This window comes from Lepeophtheirus salmonis, chromosome 8, assembly GCF_016086655.4.
Source record: "Lepeophtheirus salmonis chromosome 8, UVic_Lsal_1.4, whole genome shotgun sequence".
NCBI lineage: Eukaryota > Metazoa > Arthropoda > Copepoda > Siphonostomatoida > Caligidae > Lepeophtheirus > Lepeophtheirus salmonis.
The window spans coordinates 34270311-34287905 of NC_052138.2; the positions used below are offsets into that span (position 1 = coordinate 34270311).

General features: G+C 31.5%; 1 protein-coding gene across 14 annotated transcripts in view; it reads right to left on the minus strand.

The window, feature by feature from the left end:
• Positions 1-662: 662 nt before the first annotated feature.
• LOC121123722 (uncharacterized) overlaps positions 663-17595 on the minus strand; it is a 31349-nt gene continuing 14416 nt past the window's right edge. For all 14 annotated transcript variants that reach the window (XR_011781606.1, XR_011781608.1, XR_011781607.1 and 11 more), the window contains 2 exons: positions 9070-9282; positions 663-941 (listed from right to left, as the gene is read on the minus strand). Coding sequence is in view for 10 of the 14 variants with exons in the window: in XM_071890730.1 (XP_071746831.1) it covers positions 883-941; positions 9070-9282 (272 nt within the window). In the remaining 4 variants the exon portion in view is untranslated. The remainder of the gene's footprint in view (positions 942-9069; positions 9283-17595) is intronic.

Below are 17595 nucleotides of genomic sequence, written 5' to 3' on the forward strand. Positions count from 1 at the left end.
TGAACAGTCATTGTATTATTAATCATGATCTCAGCAACAAATATGGGAGTCCTCTTCTGGTTCTTGATTAGACTAGGACAATAATCCGCGTGAATTAATTGCACAAATTTATATGTTTGTCTTTTCCCCGCTCTTTTTACTAATTGTTTATTTGATAGGAGTGAAAAAATATGTTCTAGAACAACTAATCCCACACAACTAAATAATAAATGCTTGCATCTTACTCTAAATATTATATTTTTGATAAGGTTTACAATAGTAGAGATTGATCTAATCGATATCGTGATAAAATGGAATGAAGATGTTCTTGTGACCTATTTATGTTTTCTGTAAAATATGTAAGCATATACAAAGTAACAAATAAGTTTTCCTCGTTTAAACTATTGGATATTTTTCGGATAACATAAACTTTTTTCATTTACTTTAAATATTTGAGAGAAAAAACATTAGATAAGTTCTACAAAAATATCTAAGAATAATTAAAAATGTATATTAAATAGTTGTACCTATATTTGAGTTAGGCATATTTTAGCATCGAAAGAAGCAAATATGCACATATTTTGTTATCATTAAAAAGTCTTATTATTACTTTTATTTTGTTATTTATCTCTAAAATCATTTAATTCCTTTCAAAATAAGCATAGCATGTAATACACCTCAAATACTGAATAAAATATATATTATTTATTTCGATAAAAACAAGGATATTAGTCAAATACGGTTTGTTTAATGTATGCAACTATATAATATAAAAAAAAAAGTTATAGCATACATTTGAATAATTAAGGTCATACTTTTTAATATTAAAAATTGTACTAAGATCATGATATCAGTATAATGCATGCGTTTTATGATCATTGGAGAAATATCAGAAGAGTTATCCTATAGGCTATTCTTGCCCATAAAACTGAGGGGTTGAACATTTTCTTGATTGGAGCAACCTATAAAAATAAATAAGTGTTTAAGTTAGTCAATTTGATATAATATAAAAGATGAATTGACTCTTTATATTCAACATTAATTTGTCAACTGAGGTAAGAAAAAGTATAACTATAATTATAATTATATCTATTATACACAATTTGATATTTTTATTTATAAATAAGCTACAATAATATCATGGATTACACGATACTTGGTAAGTGTGATGTTTTGAATAAAAAATGCTTGTTTTTACTTTATTCGAGGAGTTATAAACTCATTTTGGGGTATCTAACCTCAATTGGGCTAGAGCAGGGATGTCCCACCCGTTGCACGCGGGCAGCACTACGGCCCACTAATCATTCTCACTTCAAGTAGTATTGTTTAGCAACATTGACATAATATCATCAAAACGTGTAGAACGGGCATAATACGTACAAACCTTGAAAAGTATTTCCCAGTAAAGGAATATTTGAAAAATTATCTCTCTGGGTAAAAAATTTTTAATGGGAAAACAGAGAAAAAAAATTTATTTTTCAAAGCTGTTATTAATATTATTTGATTCTCGAAGATAGAATATTTAAGTATAAAGTAATGTTACTATAAAAACATACAATCAGTACTGCCACATGTAAAAATAACTTTAACTTGTGGTGCCCTTGTAATAGTTTACCAGATTAGATATCCTACTGCAGTTCGTCCTGAACGTGTTCAAGGGATGGTACATTGTTCATCCAGCGCCCGATATCCAAATTCATTAAGAAACTGGAGAAGCTGGAGACGGAATGTATTTGAAAAGGTCGAAAATTGTCCAAAAGCTGTGTCCCCTCAATTATAAATTGAGGGCATTCATACACCAGATGAAGTGGGTTTTCATCGCTTAAACCACACCCACGACATAGTGGACTAACTTCCTGGAGGATAAGGGGATATTATCGCCGTAGGAGACATGTATAAAGTAATAACTAGTGTTAGTGATCTTAAAAGACTGAGTGACATTGAAGGTTTTTCTCTAAAGTTATAAACGTAAGTCCTTGTTGGACTCTGGGGTAGAATTAGAGATGGACATCGGATTAATTTCCTCCTAAATGGAATAGAATTTGTGTTTATTTCCTTCCTCTTACGGCTACAAGCAGCTGTTATAATAAAACGTTATGACAGCTAAGCTGTTCTCCTCCCAAACATTCTCCAAATTTTCAGGGTTACCACATTAATTTACAGTTTCCTTTATTCTTACATACCGGCAGGGCATATTTTATGCATTTTTGCTTATAGATTATTCAAAATTATTATCAACAGCTGCCCCTCCCATTTGTTTCGCTACCTGAACTTTGAAAGGCAGTTGGAACTTTGTCAAGTGCTTCAAATACCTCCTTTATAATGAGCACTGGCAATAAAGTCAAGGGCCCAGAAACAGTAGATCCCTTCTGAAATTGATATAAAGACAAAAATAGTCAATCTAAATCACTAAAGTAAGGTCTTCTTAACTGCATTTTAGAATACAAACACTTCCAGGATACGGATTATAGGTCGTTATCAAAGATATTAGTTACTGTACTTATTCAATAGTTCTTTCATATTTTCCCCGCTTTAAAAATAGTAATATGTTTAAAATTGTTTAAAATAAATTGAAAAGGCATTAGATATGCAATGCAATGTCGATAAAACATCATCCATCTGAATTCATTAATAAGCATGTTCTTGCTATATTATATATACAGGGTGGTCCAGATAAATTGGGAAAAAATTTAAAGGCTTATAACAAACGAACTAGAAGGGGGAGAAACATAATTTTTTCAATATTTGAAAGCTACATTTAAGGACATATAATGAAATCCGCCTTCCTTTAAAACCTCGTCCACACGGCGCCGGAAGATTTGGCAGGTCCGGGCGACCTCGTGCGGATCCAGTTTTGCCATTCGATAAGACATTTTTATGTTAGTAGAACAACACTAAATAGGCAGCACATTGCCAGGTATAAAAAGTATTTTTTTTTACATTTTTTCTAATTATCAAATTTTTTTATAATTATCAAATTTGTGAAATTTAAAATTAGTATAATTAAAAATATTTTTTTGTTATAAATATTTAATTTTAGAGTACATTTATTTGCATATTATATAGAAAAATAGTGTTGGGGTCCGGTCTGAAAATCCTAGACCAGTCTTAGAGTATTCACAGGAGAATAAGAGCTTATTCTAATTCAACCAATCAACGTTTAAGACAATTATTACAGAAAAGAAGCAGAAACTTCGACAGCTAACAACAAAATACATTGTATATTGTTGTGTTAGTGAGTACTATGGGTTAAAATCAATTCTTTAGATGCACTGTTGATGATTTCAGTTGTGTTTTAAAATTCTGAACATCAATCTACAGTAACGTCACATAAAGTTAAATGTGTGGTATAAATCATATTCATCCGACTCATAAATCAAGAAAACAGGGTGGAAAATCAGCTCATAGATTGAAACTCAAGGAATCGGTTCACAATTTGAAAACGATTCATGTTCCGTCTTCGGTCTCAGATTGAGCTCAAGATCTAAATAAAAAATCGTAAATTTTACTTAAAACCGAACCGGAGGGAAAATTCGACCTTGGACCGAGTTTCAACACTTATAGATACATGAAGTAACTTTATTCCTTACAATTTAATTTACTCTCACACATATTCCTTTCGTCCTTACAAAAAAAATCAGGTGCATTTCTTTCTTGAAAAATCTTTTATCCTCTTATGTATTAGGTACAATGTACGTTACAGCTGACTATAATAAAGTACATAGTAAGTCATTTCATGTGTCTGTATTAAATATTTTGTTAAAAAAATAAAATAATATTACAAACATATTTATTTTTGTGCGTGTATTCTTCCTTTGAGCAAAAGCTGCATTTGATTGTATGTTCAAGTATGCAAATTTTGTTTGTAATTTAGAGTTAGTTTTTTTTTGTTTTTGTTTTTGCATTGAGCATCATATCAAATATCATACACCTACTATACCTAAGCTTTTAGAGTATTAGAAAGCTACGCAATATGATTGGAAGAAGAGTCCCAAAGAGTTACTTAATTGAAGGGATGGAGAAGAATACGTAGACGAAATAACAAATAACAGTTTACAGATTAGAAGCGAAGCACGGTATGTGTGTGTGGGTGTCAGGTAATTTGCCCTAATCTATTTCTCCTAATGACATTTTGACTTAAACCCTTTTACATTTTGCTTTAAATCCATTTTGCATCAGGATATTTTGCTTTAATCATCAGTTAGATCAAAATAATTTTTTTATTTTCGCTTTATTTCAATGCTTTATGGGAAGTGTTACAATCATCCGATTTAAGCCAAGTATGCCATCTTATTAATGCCCTGCTCATAGAAGCCCTTGTCCCAAAAAAACTCGGACAGCCAATTTTTACAGGCCTCTATTGAGGCCAAATTTGTACCTCTAAGTGTGTTGCCCATAGACAGGAACAGGTGGTAGTCAGTTGGTGACATGTTGGGAATGTAGGGTGGATACTTAAGAAGTTCCATCCCAGCTCCCAGTGCTTCTGACGCGTCATCAAAGATGTGTGCGGCCTTGCATTGTCTTTATGCTATCTTGTTGTCACCTATTCACCAATGCTGACCGCTTCTGTCCGATTACCAGCTTCAAACAGTCAAGTTATTCACAGAAGGTGATAGAATTGAGCAGAAAGAAAATCACTCAAACCACTGTTGTGCAAGACGAACCATAAGAGTATCGACCCTGTATGCATCGCAAATTTTCTTTGTCGCTTTCGACGCCTTTTTCCTTTTGAGATAGTAAAAATGTAAAATATGTCGAATTTCTTCCTATGAAACCTTCATACTCTACGCACAATAATTCACGACATAAACATCCAAGCGCAATACCGTCAAAAAGCGTTTGTAGTATACACTCACTTCTTTACAAGTCTTTGTCGTATGATTTGATGTGACAAATAATACCTGTTGCGACGAAACAATCTTTACACCTTAAATCTAGGACTTTATCAAGATATATTTCAGCAATCAGTTGTAATAGTGTATGTTGATAAAATAAAAATAACTACGCCAAGGTTGCCTTTATTTTTATATATGAAAGGATAAAATTTTAAATTAATTTTTCATGAGCATCACTGCTTCTACCTCCCCACATATCATCAGTGTTTCTCTTCATCTTCATGCTAATATGATGTCTTAGCTACCCTAATCATCGATGTAGCCCCCTCCCCCTTGGCATCAATGATCGCTTCTAGGCGGCCACAGAAGGCTTTGCACCCATTGCATATATAGTCCTCACAGCACCCAAAAAGTGAAGTCCAATGGGTTGGCATCTGGTGAGTAGGGGGCACATTTTCTTTGGCCAGAAAGTAAGTTGTCCTCCAAACACTTCTGGGCCTTTTTGGACTTTTTGAACACTACGTTCATGTCCAAGTAGTTGGTCGGATCCCCAACTGCTTTGAAATCTCTGTTGGTTTCTTGTCAGCGTCCAAAAATGCACGGACCAAAAAAATCCGTTGGTCAAGTTCAGATGATATTTTCTCAGCTTCTCAGACATTAAGAAAGATCTAGTTTTTCTTATTTGCTTATTTCATTATATTTTTTTTCTTTAGTATTTGAACAGAACTATTTTACAAAACCTTGACGTATGTAGTAACAACGAAATGTAATGATTTTTTCGCCACACCCGATACTTAGTTTTAAAAAAAGAGACGGGAGATACGAAATTATTTTTCCCTTATATAAGTATATGATTTTTTGTTTATTTTTGATTGAAATTGATTTTCATTTTGAATTTTTAAATCAAAATATGCAATATTTATTACCATAAAATGCATTACATGTTTGTTTTTTATTGTAATATTAATTATAGAATTATGCAACTTGCATCATATTATTATTGTTCGTCAATCCATTTGTATTTTTTTAGTATAATTCATTCATCATGTCTAACAATAATTAGGAATTAATTTATTTGTATCGTTGCCGTGTTTGTTTGTTTTTCCCTGCTTATAATACTAATTTTATTACATATTTTGTCTCTGGTTCGAATTCATGACATAGCGAGATTTTGTTGGTGTATGCATTGAAATATTAGAGCACAATTCTATCATTTTTCTATGAGAAAACAACCCCTTTAAAGCGTTTTATAGTTGCACACATTACATATTTTGATTACAAAATTCAAAGGAAAAATTAATTTTAACCAAAGAAAAACAAAAACGACGCATAAATCTCTTTTATTAATATATTAAGGCGAAATATCATTGAATCAAAATGGCTTAAAGGCAAAATTTCCTAAGGCCAAATTTACCATGCGCCGTGTGCGTCTGCTCTTTATTGTTTATTCTTTAATAGATCATTGATGTGTAGGGCTGGGCACAGGTGTTGAAAAAATAAGCAGCTATAGAATGAAACGTCATGACAAATAAGCTTCTCTATTCTCAAACATTCTTTAAATTGTTAGAATTAACCACATTGTTTTTTTAACATACCGTCATTTAATAATATTTGAATCTCTAGCTGGACATATAGGTAAGCATGAGGAGAGGGCTGGAGCGAAACATATGGTACTATTGATAAAAGTTTATTAAAAAAAAATACCGATTCCAATTCTTTCATATTAGAAATAATAGTTAAAAAATACAATTTTGCTATCAAGGCCTCCACAAGATTATATTTAGGGAAGGGCTTGTTTTTCAGATTTTTTTAAAGTTTAAAATATTAAATTTTCTTGTCAAAAGCAGAAAGTTCCTCAATTTTGGAGGGGAATTTTTTTTTTCATAACCTAGAAAAGTAATAAATAGTTACATACTAGTAATAAATGAGAATCAGAGTCAAAAATTAAACATTATTTTCCCCGATGCAGATCCCGATTCCAGAAAAAGAAAATACTATTCTCCGATTCAGATTAATTGCCCCATCACTAATTACAATTACTAGATCTGACTTAGGACAAGATACATATTTAATTTACATTTCCTACATTTGAAGCAATCCATGGAATTACAAATACATGGAATAATCACAAATGCAACTTACCTTGTTTTTCTTTATTTTACCTCATGAAGGAAAGAGTAAAAATTGAATTTGAATCTTTTTTTTTTCTTTTTTAAATCAAATCACTCCTTTTATGTATCAAGTAGGCTGTATGATTATTCCATGTTTCTAGAATTTCATGAGCGACCTAATTACATTTAATTAAAGAGAATAGTTTTTTTCGAACACGTAGTCCATTGAGCCATGTCTCTTTTTTATATAAATAAAATACATTATTTCAATTATTAAAATTGGTAAACATCACTTTAAATTTTTGACATTTTTTAATAATGTATTTCAAATTTTGGAGTTATTCCTCAATTTTAAACATATAGACAATTGATTTTTGACAACAATCACTGTTGTCAGAGTTGGGCCATTTCCACCTCCCCGCTGTGAATTATTTTTCCATTTAAAGGGAATAAGGAATTGTTCAAAGCTTAACAAGACATAATTCGAGTTCAGCCAAACAACTTTGTACTAATAAATTTGACACTTGACAAATGAATACGGTTTATTTTAATGTTGTGCCTGAACGTTGATTTGTTGAATTCGAATTAAATCCTTTAAAAGTGTGAATATATCTACTGTGAAATAGGGAATAGCCTAACTAGCTGTATTTACTAGCTACCCGTTAATTTTAGGTTTTTTTTATATCTTTTTAGAGTAACGGTTTAAAGATGCGATGATGTTTTGGTAATGTTTTTCGTTGTCTCAGAATTCAAACTATATCTTGTTCAACAGTGTTAATTGGTTAAATCCTTAATGTTATCTACTTAATAAATAATAGTGTGAAAGTATACGGCGTAATTGCAAGGGTGGGCTAGACGAGATGTATCCCCCCTTCGCCCAAATTAAGGAATTTTTGCTTTTTACAAGATATCTTTCATGGTTTTTCATAGGTATGAAGTTATTTTTATCAAAAACAACATCATTTAATTGGGTTTGCTATAATTTTCAATCTGATGTATTGTATCGACTGCTGGGTTAGACAGGCTGATTTTACAAAACACACAACGACTCTTAGTCTATGACGTTACTATTGCTAGAATTTTCAATTTAATGTATCGTACCGACTGTTAGTAAAGAAAAACAGATTTTGACAAAACACACAACTACTTATCTACTATGACGTCAATATTAAAAGCGTGGTGGAAGTCAAACATCAGTCGTACACGCGTTATGGTATAACTTTGTATTTCTATTAACCCAGGCTTATAATACATACTTTAAATACTGAAGTGTTTTAAACACCCCATCGACTCTAATGACTGTAGAGATGGGATTTGTTTAATAGCGCGAGGACAAGATGGTAGTGATACACATAGTATTACTGAATTAAAACTCTTTTACATATCAGCTGCCTGTTATATGTTTTTTTGGGGGAGAAAATAATTTACTGCTATAGAGAAGAGAACCTTCTAATTTAAAATAGCATTATTTCAGAGAAAATATTGATATTATATTCAATTCATCCATATTTATTTTATTATGCATTTTTGAAACAATTATCACCAAAGATTGACGAGAATGCTTACTTCAGAGGGAGAAGTTAACACACCCCACCTTCTTCTAGCCCTCTTACACAAATCCCATCTCTACAGTCATTAGTGCCTACTAATAAGTAATGATTAGGTTATTGTACGACATTACGTAGCCAAACAGGCTAGATACAGGCTACTAGCCCGACTGATTTTTTTACTAACTACGGGTTAGTTTGGCAATTATAAATACATAAAGTTAAAAAAAGTGTCAAAAACTGAAAACGCAGTCATCTTTATTATCCTCCTATTGCAAATTCTCAAATATGAACCAATTCCATTTAAGCAGTTTTATTTCCTCATAAAAACAAGCATTCATTTCCTTTTAACAACCAAAATTACAAATTTGATATTTAAATGCAAAACGGTCTAAACGAAGAAAGAAGGAAAATCCCTTAAAAATACTTTTTTCTTCATAATCGACAACAACAACGTCAGTATAAAAATAATATTTCAATTATCCCCCAAAGAAGAATCATGTTGAAAAATAAAAACTATTATAAAGCAAGGGGTTTTAATGCTACACCAACGTTTTAAGGAGACATTAAATCTACAGAATATTTTGCTTTACTTACCAATTGAGAATCGAGGCATTTCACATTCTTCACAATGATTAAGAGCAGGATGATTCAAAAATGTACATTCTGTACAGGCCCATTGAGCAATTATATTGTTCGAAGAAGATTCGGAGTCATTGATCGGTGAATTGTTATTATTATTATTATTGCCTTTATCCTGATCTAGAGAAGTAATTAGCTTTGATAAATTATTTAATGGTTCTTTCGCATCTAAAAAAAAAGTAGAGAAAATAAATTATGATTAATCAGTGAAATAACTTGTGAAATAAAGTAGATATATAATCTTTAAGTAATATATTGAATAGTAAAAATATATTGGTAGGATTCAGACAGGATTTATAGGCAAAAAAATATATTAGCCAAATTTTTGTTATAAGTAGTGGGAATAATATTTATATTTTATAGCTTTTATTTGATTATTATGAAAATAATTACGGAAGTTTGTTTCAAAACAATTAGTCTCACTCTTTTCACTTAGCATATGAGGCTCCTTGACCCTTAATAAAGTAATTTTGCAGGAGGTTTGATTGTTTTAGGGCTATCAAACTTATTTATAAACAGACAAAGAGTTTTGATCATAACTTCTGTATTTTTTTTTATTAATCAGACTTCAATGATGATTAGATATATCCACAAAGGGGTCTCAAATGTTGTTCAAGCAGGCCTTCGGGGAGGAAAATTTTTATTCCTTCTTTCTGGGATTTTAATATTTTCTTCATTTCTTTTTGGGTATTTTGACAGAAGTCTTATGGCCAGAGTTGAAATTTGAGAAGAACAGTGGTCACCTTTATGGGGCATAAAGGTAAGAGCTCGAATGATCCTCTTATTAAACACTTTTATTCTGTTAAGTTCAGGGACCCAATTTATCTGAAGCCATCACTTGTTGGTACATATCCCACTAACTTGAAAATTTACTCTAAATTCCTTTCTCAGCGTGTTTTTTTTACCCGCAAGCTCTTCAATAGTTTTCTGAACAACGTTGATTGGTTAAACTCGAATCAACTCTTGTTCACATTGAGCTATTTTACCCATTCTCAGCCTTGATTGTCAAAAGAGAAAAGAAAAAATAGAAAAAACATTTGCTAACTGGTCTTCTATATTTATCTTGCTACTAACAAATAAATATTATATACAAGCTCTAACTTGTACAAGCAAATTGTAATAGCTACAAACAAAAAATAAGATGGTTAATTTTAAATGAAGGATTTACAGTACGAAGAAATTGAAACTTTTAACATTTGCATCTACAAGTTGTAACTTATAAATGGATCACTTAAGTAGTTATTATTGTTAAGTAATCCATGCTATTAAAGACACTGCATATATTATATTATAATATATATGCTTCGTTCCAGAAGGACAAGAATACAATCTCTTGTTAATCCCTTGTAGTCATATATTTATATATATTGACCATTTTATTATTTATATAAATAAATTTTGGCTAACAAAAAGAAATGAATAACTACCCTTTTAATAAAATATTAAGACGATGATTAAGAGAAATAGCTCTTGGTATGATTGACTTATTTGGCTAACTGCAAGATGGTTTTGAGTCTTTATTTTCTTTTCGGAGGTAAGGCTGCGTTCCTTTTTCAGACTACCCACATAATACTAGAAACCTGTAAGGAAAGACTCAAGTTCTTGTTGATCCTTCGTCATTTATATATACGAGTATATTAACCAATTTATTATTTCTATGAATAAATATTGGCTATCATTCACAAATACGATTGTATAGTTAGACTTTTAATAAAATATTACTAATAGTCTGGGAGCCTGCCACGGAAGATTTCACCCCATAAGATACAGAAGGTTTGACCTGCTGGCATTACTGATGTCCCCTAGAAAATTATTATTATATTATTTTTTATTAGCCTGACCACCCCTACGAGTCTGGCCTCCAGACCCCCTCAAATATCCTCTGGAGACCCACGGAAAAAACTTACAGCAAAGTTTTTGTACAATGACAGGACATCATAAAAAACCAAGACTGACAAAAAAATTCGGTCAGAAACTTGAGGTCAACATTAATTCTTGTTCTGGAAATGCTCACAATCCAGAAGATCCCAATAGAGATTACTAATGACCTCAGGATCAGCTGGACGGCCGTGTATGGTATAAAAAGCGATTTTTATCACAATGAATAGCTAAGCTATCTTTTTTATTTTCTTCACTCATAGCTAGGATTAAAGAATATAGGAACCAAAAAAATAATGAATGATAGCTAGAAGGTACAATAATACGCTCTAGCCACACGCCTCCTACTTTTAACTTCAGATATCTTGTCTCTTTGAAGGAAGTTATGAATTAAGATGAAACTTGAGAGACGTACTTACTACTAAATACGTCATTTGAGCTTTTGTAGTTTCCATAAAAACCCGATAAGGACCGGTCCGAGGACTGCAGTCTTTGTAGTTTTTCTAGACCGATCCAATATTAATCGTGATATATCATTTAACATCTATTTCTGTATGTAATAATGGGATTTCTTTAGAGTTTATTATTGTCTCACACAAAGTCTCATGGACTGCCTACTCCTATACTAACATACAAAATATCTAATTCGTTTGAATAACCTTTCTATCTGTTGTTTATTTATCATAAATGGGGGGAAAATACATGATAAATGAGCTAGAACGAAACAAAATAAAAAGCCAAAGGCACACATTAGATATAATATATATTTCTTAGCGTGAGACAATCTTCACCCATCCAAGATAGAGAGATAGATGTAAAAAAATGATATGTTTTTTTGTTTTGTTTTTTGTGTAGTAATATATTTTTTCAATCAAAGAAAAGGGTCACATGTATATAGATTACAAACATCACATTTTACTCAAGGACAAAGAGAACAATGTAAGCTGTTGCTCTACATATTGTATTATACAGGGTGCACAAGCTATCTATCCCGTCACTTTGGGAACTCTCTTGGGCACACCCAGGCACTAAGGTCGATGATTATTTTTTTTTTTTTGTTCGATAGCTTTTTCAAACTTGCACCAGTTGGAATCTATTGACGAATTCTTTTTCCCACGACTATTTGGAAAAGGCACGGTATCCCTCCTTGGAATTCGCGCCGGTAGTGATAACATAACAATTGCTCGAACCCTGGTACTCAGTGAAACGTTTGTTCACAAGATTAGGATGGAATTTGACGCCTCTAAAGGTGATTTTGAGATAACAAAAATGTGGGATTAAGTTAAAGATCCGAAGGCGACGTCATACCTCATCATGTCTTCCCCCAAGACCTCAGGGTCAACACTGATCCCGACTTGGACGTACTAGAGACCAAGGTGAAGCCCTGGATCGACATGGTTGCCAATATGAGAACTTAATGAGGTAGCAGGACACATTTTATTTATAAATAAAATCAGAATCCATCAAGATATCTGGTTTTATTTTTTTAATCTGATAACTGGCTGGAAACAAAACTGCATTGGAGAAAAAAATCATTTTCACACCACATATACCTTGTGCACCCTGTATACTGTGTCCTAGTTATAGGAAGAAATAGGAACAGGAAAAATTCCAATTCAAATTTGTATGAACCTACATAATACATTCCATTTAATGTAGTAAAAAATATGTATTAAAATAAGTCAAGGACAAACTATTAAAACATGAGAATATTTGCACCATTCAAAAAGAATTTTGTATTTAACATATCAAAACATCAAAATCAATTTTCATCCTCTGTACCTGTGGGTCGTGACCCCGAATGGAGTCGCCTGACAATTTGCATCAGATCACCAATGGCCTTCTAAAAAGTTGGTCCATGACACCGAATGTCCTTTTTTATTACCGTGTTAATATCAATATTCTCTACTTGTAATCGTCAACTAAACTAAAATTTTATTTGTAAAATTTCAGATTGCCCATGATGAATCGAGAGACAAGTATTAGGGAAATAAATATAGTGAGGAATTTTTAAAGTATGGATTTAATTTTATAGTTAAAGCAGGAATTGAAAAACCATTATGTGCCAATTGCAAAATTATGAAATCAATGAAGTCCAGCACAATCAAATGCCATTTTAACGCTAAACCTACTAACCAGTACTTTAAGAACAAAGCTGATGGTGTCAAAAAACAGGCTTGATTTTGGCGGCAAATACAAACATCAAAATATGGCAGCCATTGAAACTTCATATTTGGTGGCTCTCAGAATCGCCAAAGCCAAGAAACCTCACACCATTACCGAGGAGCAACCAAAGACATTATTCAAGTTATGCTTGGAGCTGAATATGCTAACAAATTGAATAGCCTAATAAAACCGTCACTAGTTAGCTCCAAAAATACAGTGAAGGAGGATTAACTCAACTAATTTTGTTTTTTAAAGGCACCTCAACTGTGCAAATATTATCAAGGGGTCACAGTACCAGAAAGGTTGGGAACCGCTAGTCTATATAATAATAAAAAATGTGGAATTTGTACTATTTGAAAACTTTGGCCAAAACCGAGACAGATACAGACTTTATGCATAAAATAATAGTTTTGCAAAATTCTGAGTTACATCTAGTAGGCTAGATTTAATTCTGATCAGACCAAATTCCTGGGTTCTGGAGAGCAAACTAGTTTTTTTCTCAAATGAATTGATTTCTTTGATAAAACAAGATGCATTCCTGGTGTCTTAAAGTTTTTATTTAAAGTATGCGTTGTAGCTTCGAAAGTGCACCAAAAAATGTAATAAAAAGAAAGAAAAACTCTCAAACTACTATCAAAACTTAATTCTTAAAAAGTAAGTTATTACATTTTGTTATAGGTTTATGTCTTTTAAAATAGTGTACTTAAGATATTTAGCAACTAGGAATGTATTTTTGTAATTAAAGCTGTAAGTATCCGTTGAACAATTTTCATTCAAAAAGTAATGCTAAAATATATTTAAAATGAGAGAAGGAAATTAGGCAAATGACTACGACAACAAAAGCCAAAAAAGAAGATATAGAGATAGAAAGATAAACTCTCTCTAGTCAACTAATTAACAATAAATTAATTTGATTATGTAACATTGGCTTGCCTAGATCTAAGTAATCGTCTTATTAATAAAACATAGTTTTTCTGTGTGTATAAAAACAGTCACATGGTGCTCCCTCATGTATATTATATACCAATACATCATAAAAAACTCACATTAAAAAATGGAAGTACCTTATATAAATGAATGTCACTTTAGATGAGGTTTATCAATGAGCTAAAGTACTCCCTGTACTGATATTTAGTGTTGTATCGGTTCCTATTTAGGACGAAGGACCCCAGTCCAGTCCCACCAACTCCAGTCCTACTTGTCAGTCCTTAAAGAAGATAAAATTGATCTCTCGTGACGTCAATGAGAGTGTTTTCATATTTGTTTAGTTATTGTCTTATATATAGAATAAAGTATGTAACTAGGTAAGAATATAATATGCTCGTATTATATTGTATTACACTAAAAAAAATAATGCTTTTTTGCAAGATATGTGCAATAACCTTAATAAATATTTCATATATGTTATTTGGATTAATAATCCATCGATAGTTCCATGAAAAATTTCAAGAACCAACAGTTATGTATTGTTCTCACGGACCGGTCCCAATGAATTAAGACAACACTACAGTCATATTATTAAGCTGTGTTTATTATTTTCTTATTCTTGAGGGTAGAGGATTTGTTAGGGAGTTATCTTTTATATTATTAAGGCAAAATTTGTATGTTCGCCGACGTCTAACAAATCCAGACAGTTCCTGGTAATACTGTTAGTAGATACTGGTGGTGTGTTAGTCCTTATTTATTCGGTCTATTCCTGTTTTAGGACTGGTTCTATCGGTCCATTAGACTTTTCATCATTGGAGCCGGTTTTTGGAATATTTTACAAAAAATATCGATGGATTATTAAGACAAACAAGATCAATATATGAAATATGTATTAAGGCTATTGCAAATATTTTGCAAAAAATCTTATTTTTTTCATTTTAATAGTATTAAAATAATTTATCTGAGTGTGTTTGTGTGTGATGTACGTCCCACTTAGAAAAATATTACGACAGCTACATAAATTATAGATAAAATACAAGTTTTTCAGAATTTTGAGTTACGTACGTAACACATTGTTTGATACTGATCAGACCAGATTCCTTGGCTCATGAGGGCAAGTTTGATCTTTCTCTAATAATTTGATTTTGTTCATGAAACAATAACAATTCCCCGTGTCTCAAAGTTTTTTTTTGAGGTATGGGTTGTCGATTCAAAAATGCACCAAAAAACTTTTTAAAAAACCCCAAAAAAAGGAATTATTGTACAAACAGAAAAAGGGAGAACGTATATTACATACGAATTAAAAAAATGAATTAGGAATAGGATGAGCGAGTTGATCTTAGTATGTATCTTCGATCTTCATTATGGTTGAAGAAGAAACATGGCAAGTTAGCATTGGCAATGACATTAAATAAATCATATGGTGAAACATTTGAAAAAATTGCTTTCTTTTTACAAAAATCAGTATTTTCACATGAGCAATTAATTGTTGCATTTTCAAGAGTGACAAAGGGGATGCTGGGGAATAAAAATTAACCTATTATACAATTATAGTTTACAGTAAATCGTTTTCGTATAGAATTTTAACATAAATAAGCTAAATATAAAAATAATGGCTATCTTTAAGATAACGTGTTCATGCTTGTAGTCATAATAATTTATTTTATTAAACAACGGGGGGGAAAAGAAAAACGTCAAAAAGGATCGATTTTACTTTCTTTGAGGACGGACAAGTGGGACTGGACTGGATGGGACTTTACCGCTGTCCTCTGTTCTAAATAAGGGCCGACACAACACTCTACTATAAACCTCCAATGCAATTCCAAGAAGAAAAAAATGTCAAGGATCGGGAAATTGTGTAAATCTGTAATATAATGCAATGTTTACACATAGGCACCTCTTGTGAATATTGAGCCAAAACGCCACTGATTAGCATCATTCAATTAATAAATCAGTTATCATCCTCCTCAAAATTTAAAAAAATAATATGATGAACCCTTTGGAAGTGCTACAAATTACAAATCAAAGAACCTATATTTGAAATACTATTTATTCAAATATAAACGTTATACTAGAGGTTCTTTAACTTTTTAAATTTGGTACTAACTGACAAAATATCAATATCTCAAAAAACACCATTATTTAAAAATTGACTATTTTTGACAGAATGTTTTGGGAATAAAATTGAATCACCTCTTTTTTAAAGAAATTTTTTTATGATTTTTATTTTCAATCCGACACCTACAAGTGTCAAACCTTATTTATTCGATCCAATACAGTCCAATCTTCAGACAGATATTTAAGAATGTTGGTCCTTCGGACTGTCAGTACTAAAACTGATTAAAAAAAGAAATAGACTGAGACAACACTACCTACAGGGAGTTCACGTACCTGTTAGTGTGAGAGCTCCTGGTTTAACCAAATAGGTAAATTTCTAGTTTTTCTCGAACCAACACATAAATTTGAGTATACACCCATAATTGACAGTAACAGTCCTATATAAAATAATATAGGGCCATTTATATTTATGACTTTATGTTAATTTTTGTGGAAGACTGCTTTTAATTTGACGTATTATCTGTATACAATTCATTCAGTTCTATTATGTTCCAATTTAATCACCTGAACACACTTAAAAAAATGATCATGTCTGACGATTAAATATGTACGCACAACTGTTCACGTCATCAATATAAACTTAAATATTTATCTTTGAGTGTATACAAAGCAAATAAAGTCCAACGATATTTATAATATGTATAATGTATAGACAGAAACGAAGCAAAAATAAAAATACACCTGCATATGTACGTATATTTGAGTATACCGCATTTGAGTTAATATTTCCACAATAAAAAAAATTGACGTTAGCAAAGTTTGAGGTCCTTAGGCTATTTAAATTTGACTAAAAATGGAATTTTTTAGTCAAAATTAGTCCTTTTTAAGCCTTTTGTACCTTCTTTTTTATAAAGAGACGCAAATTAGCAAAATTTAACTAGAATTGAAATGATTGTATTGGAACAAAACGGAGGAATATCATCTCAAGATATAAAAATCTATTAAATGTAAATATCACAGTTGTTCAGCATGTAGAATAGCGCTCCCAGATATGTATATCATATTCATATTTTTGATCTAATAAAAACAACGTAGTCAAATTAATGAGATCTCGCAAGCGTTTTGCATGTAGCATCGAGCGTGTATATCGGATGCACTGTATATAGTGATCCCTTATATATATCATATACATATTTTTGATCAAAGAAATAACAATTTACTTGTATAAATAAAATATCCCAGGCGTTTTGCATGTAGCATCGAGAATGTATAAAGGGAAAACAATATATAGTGCTTCCTGATAAATATCCTATACATATTTTTGATCAAGAAAAAATAACAATATAATTGCATTAATGAAATATCGCAGGCGTTTTGCATGTAGTATCGAGTGCATATACAGGGAGAACTGATTTTATTAGTGAGCTCTCAGATGGATTATAGTACTCCCTG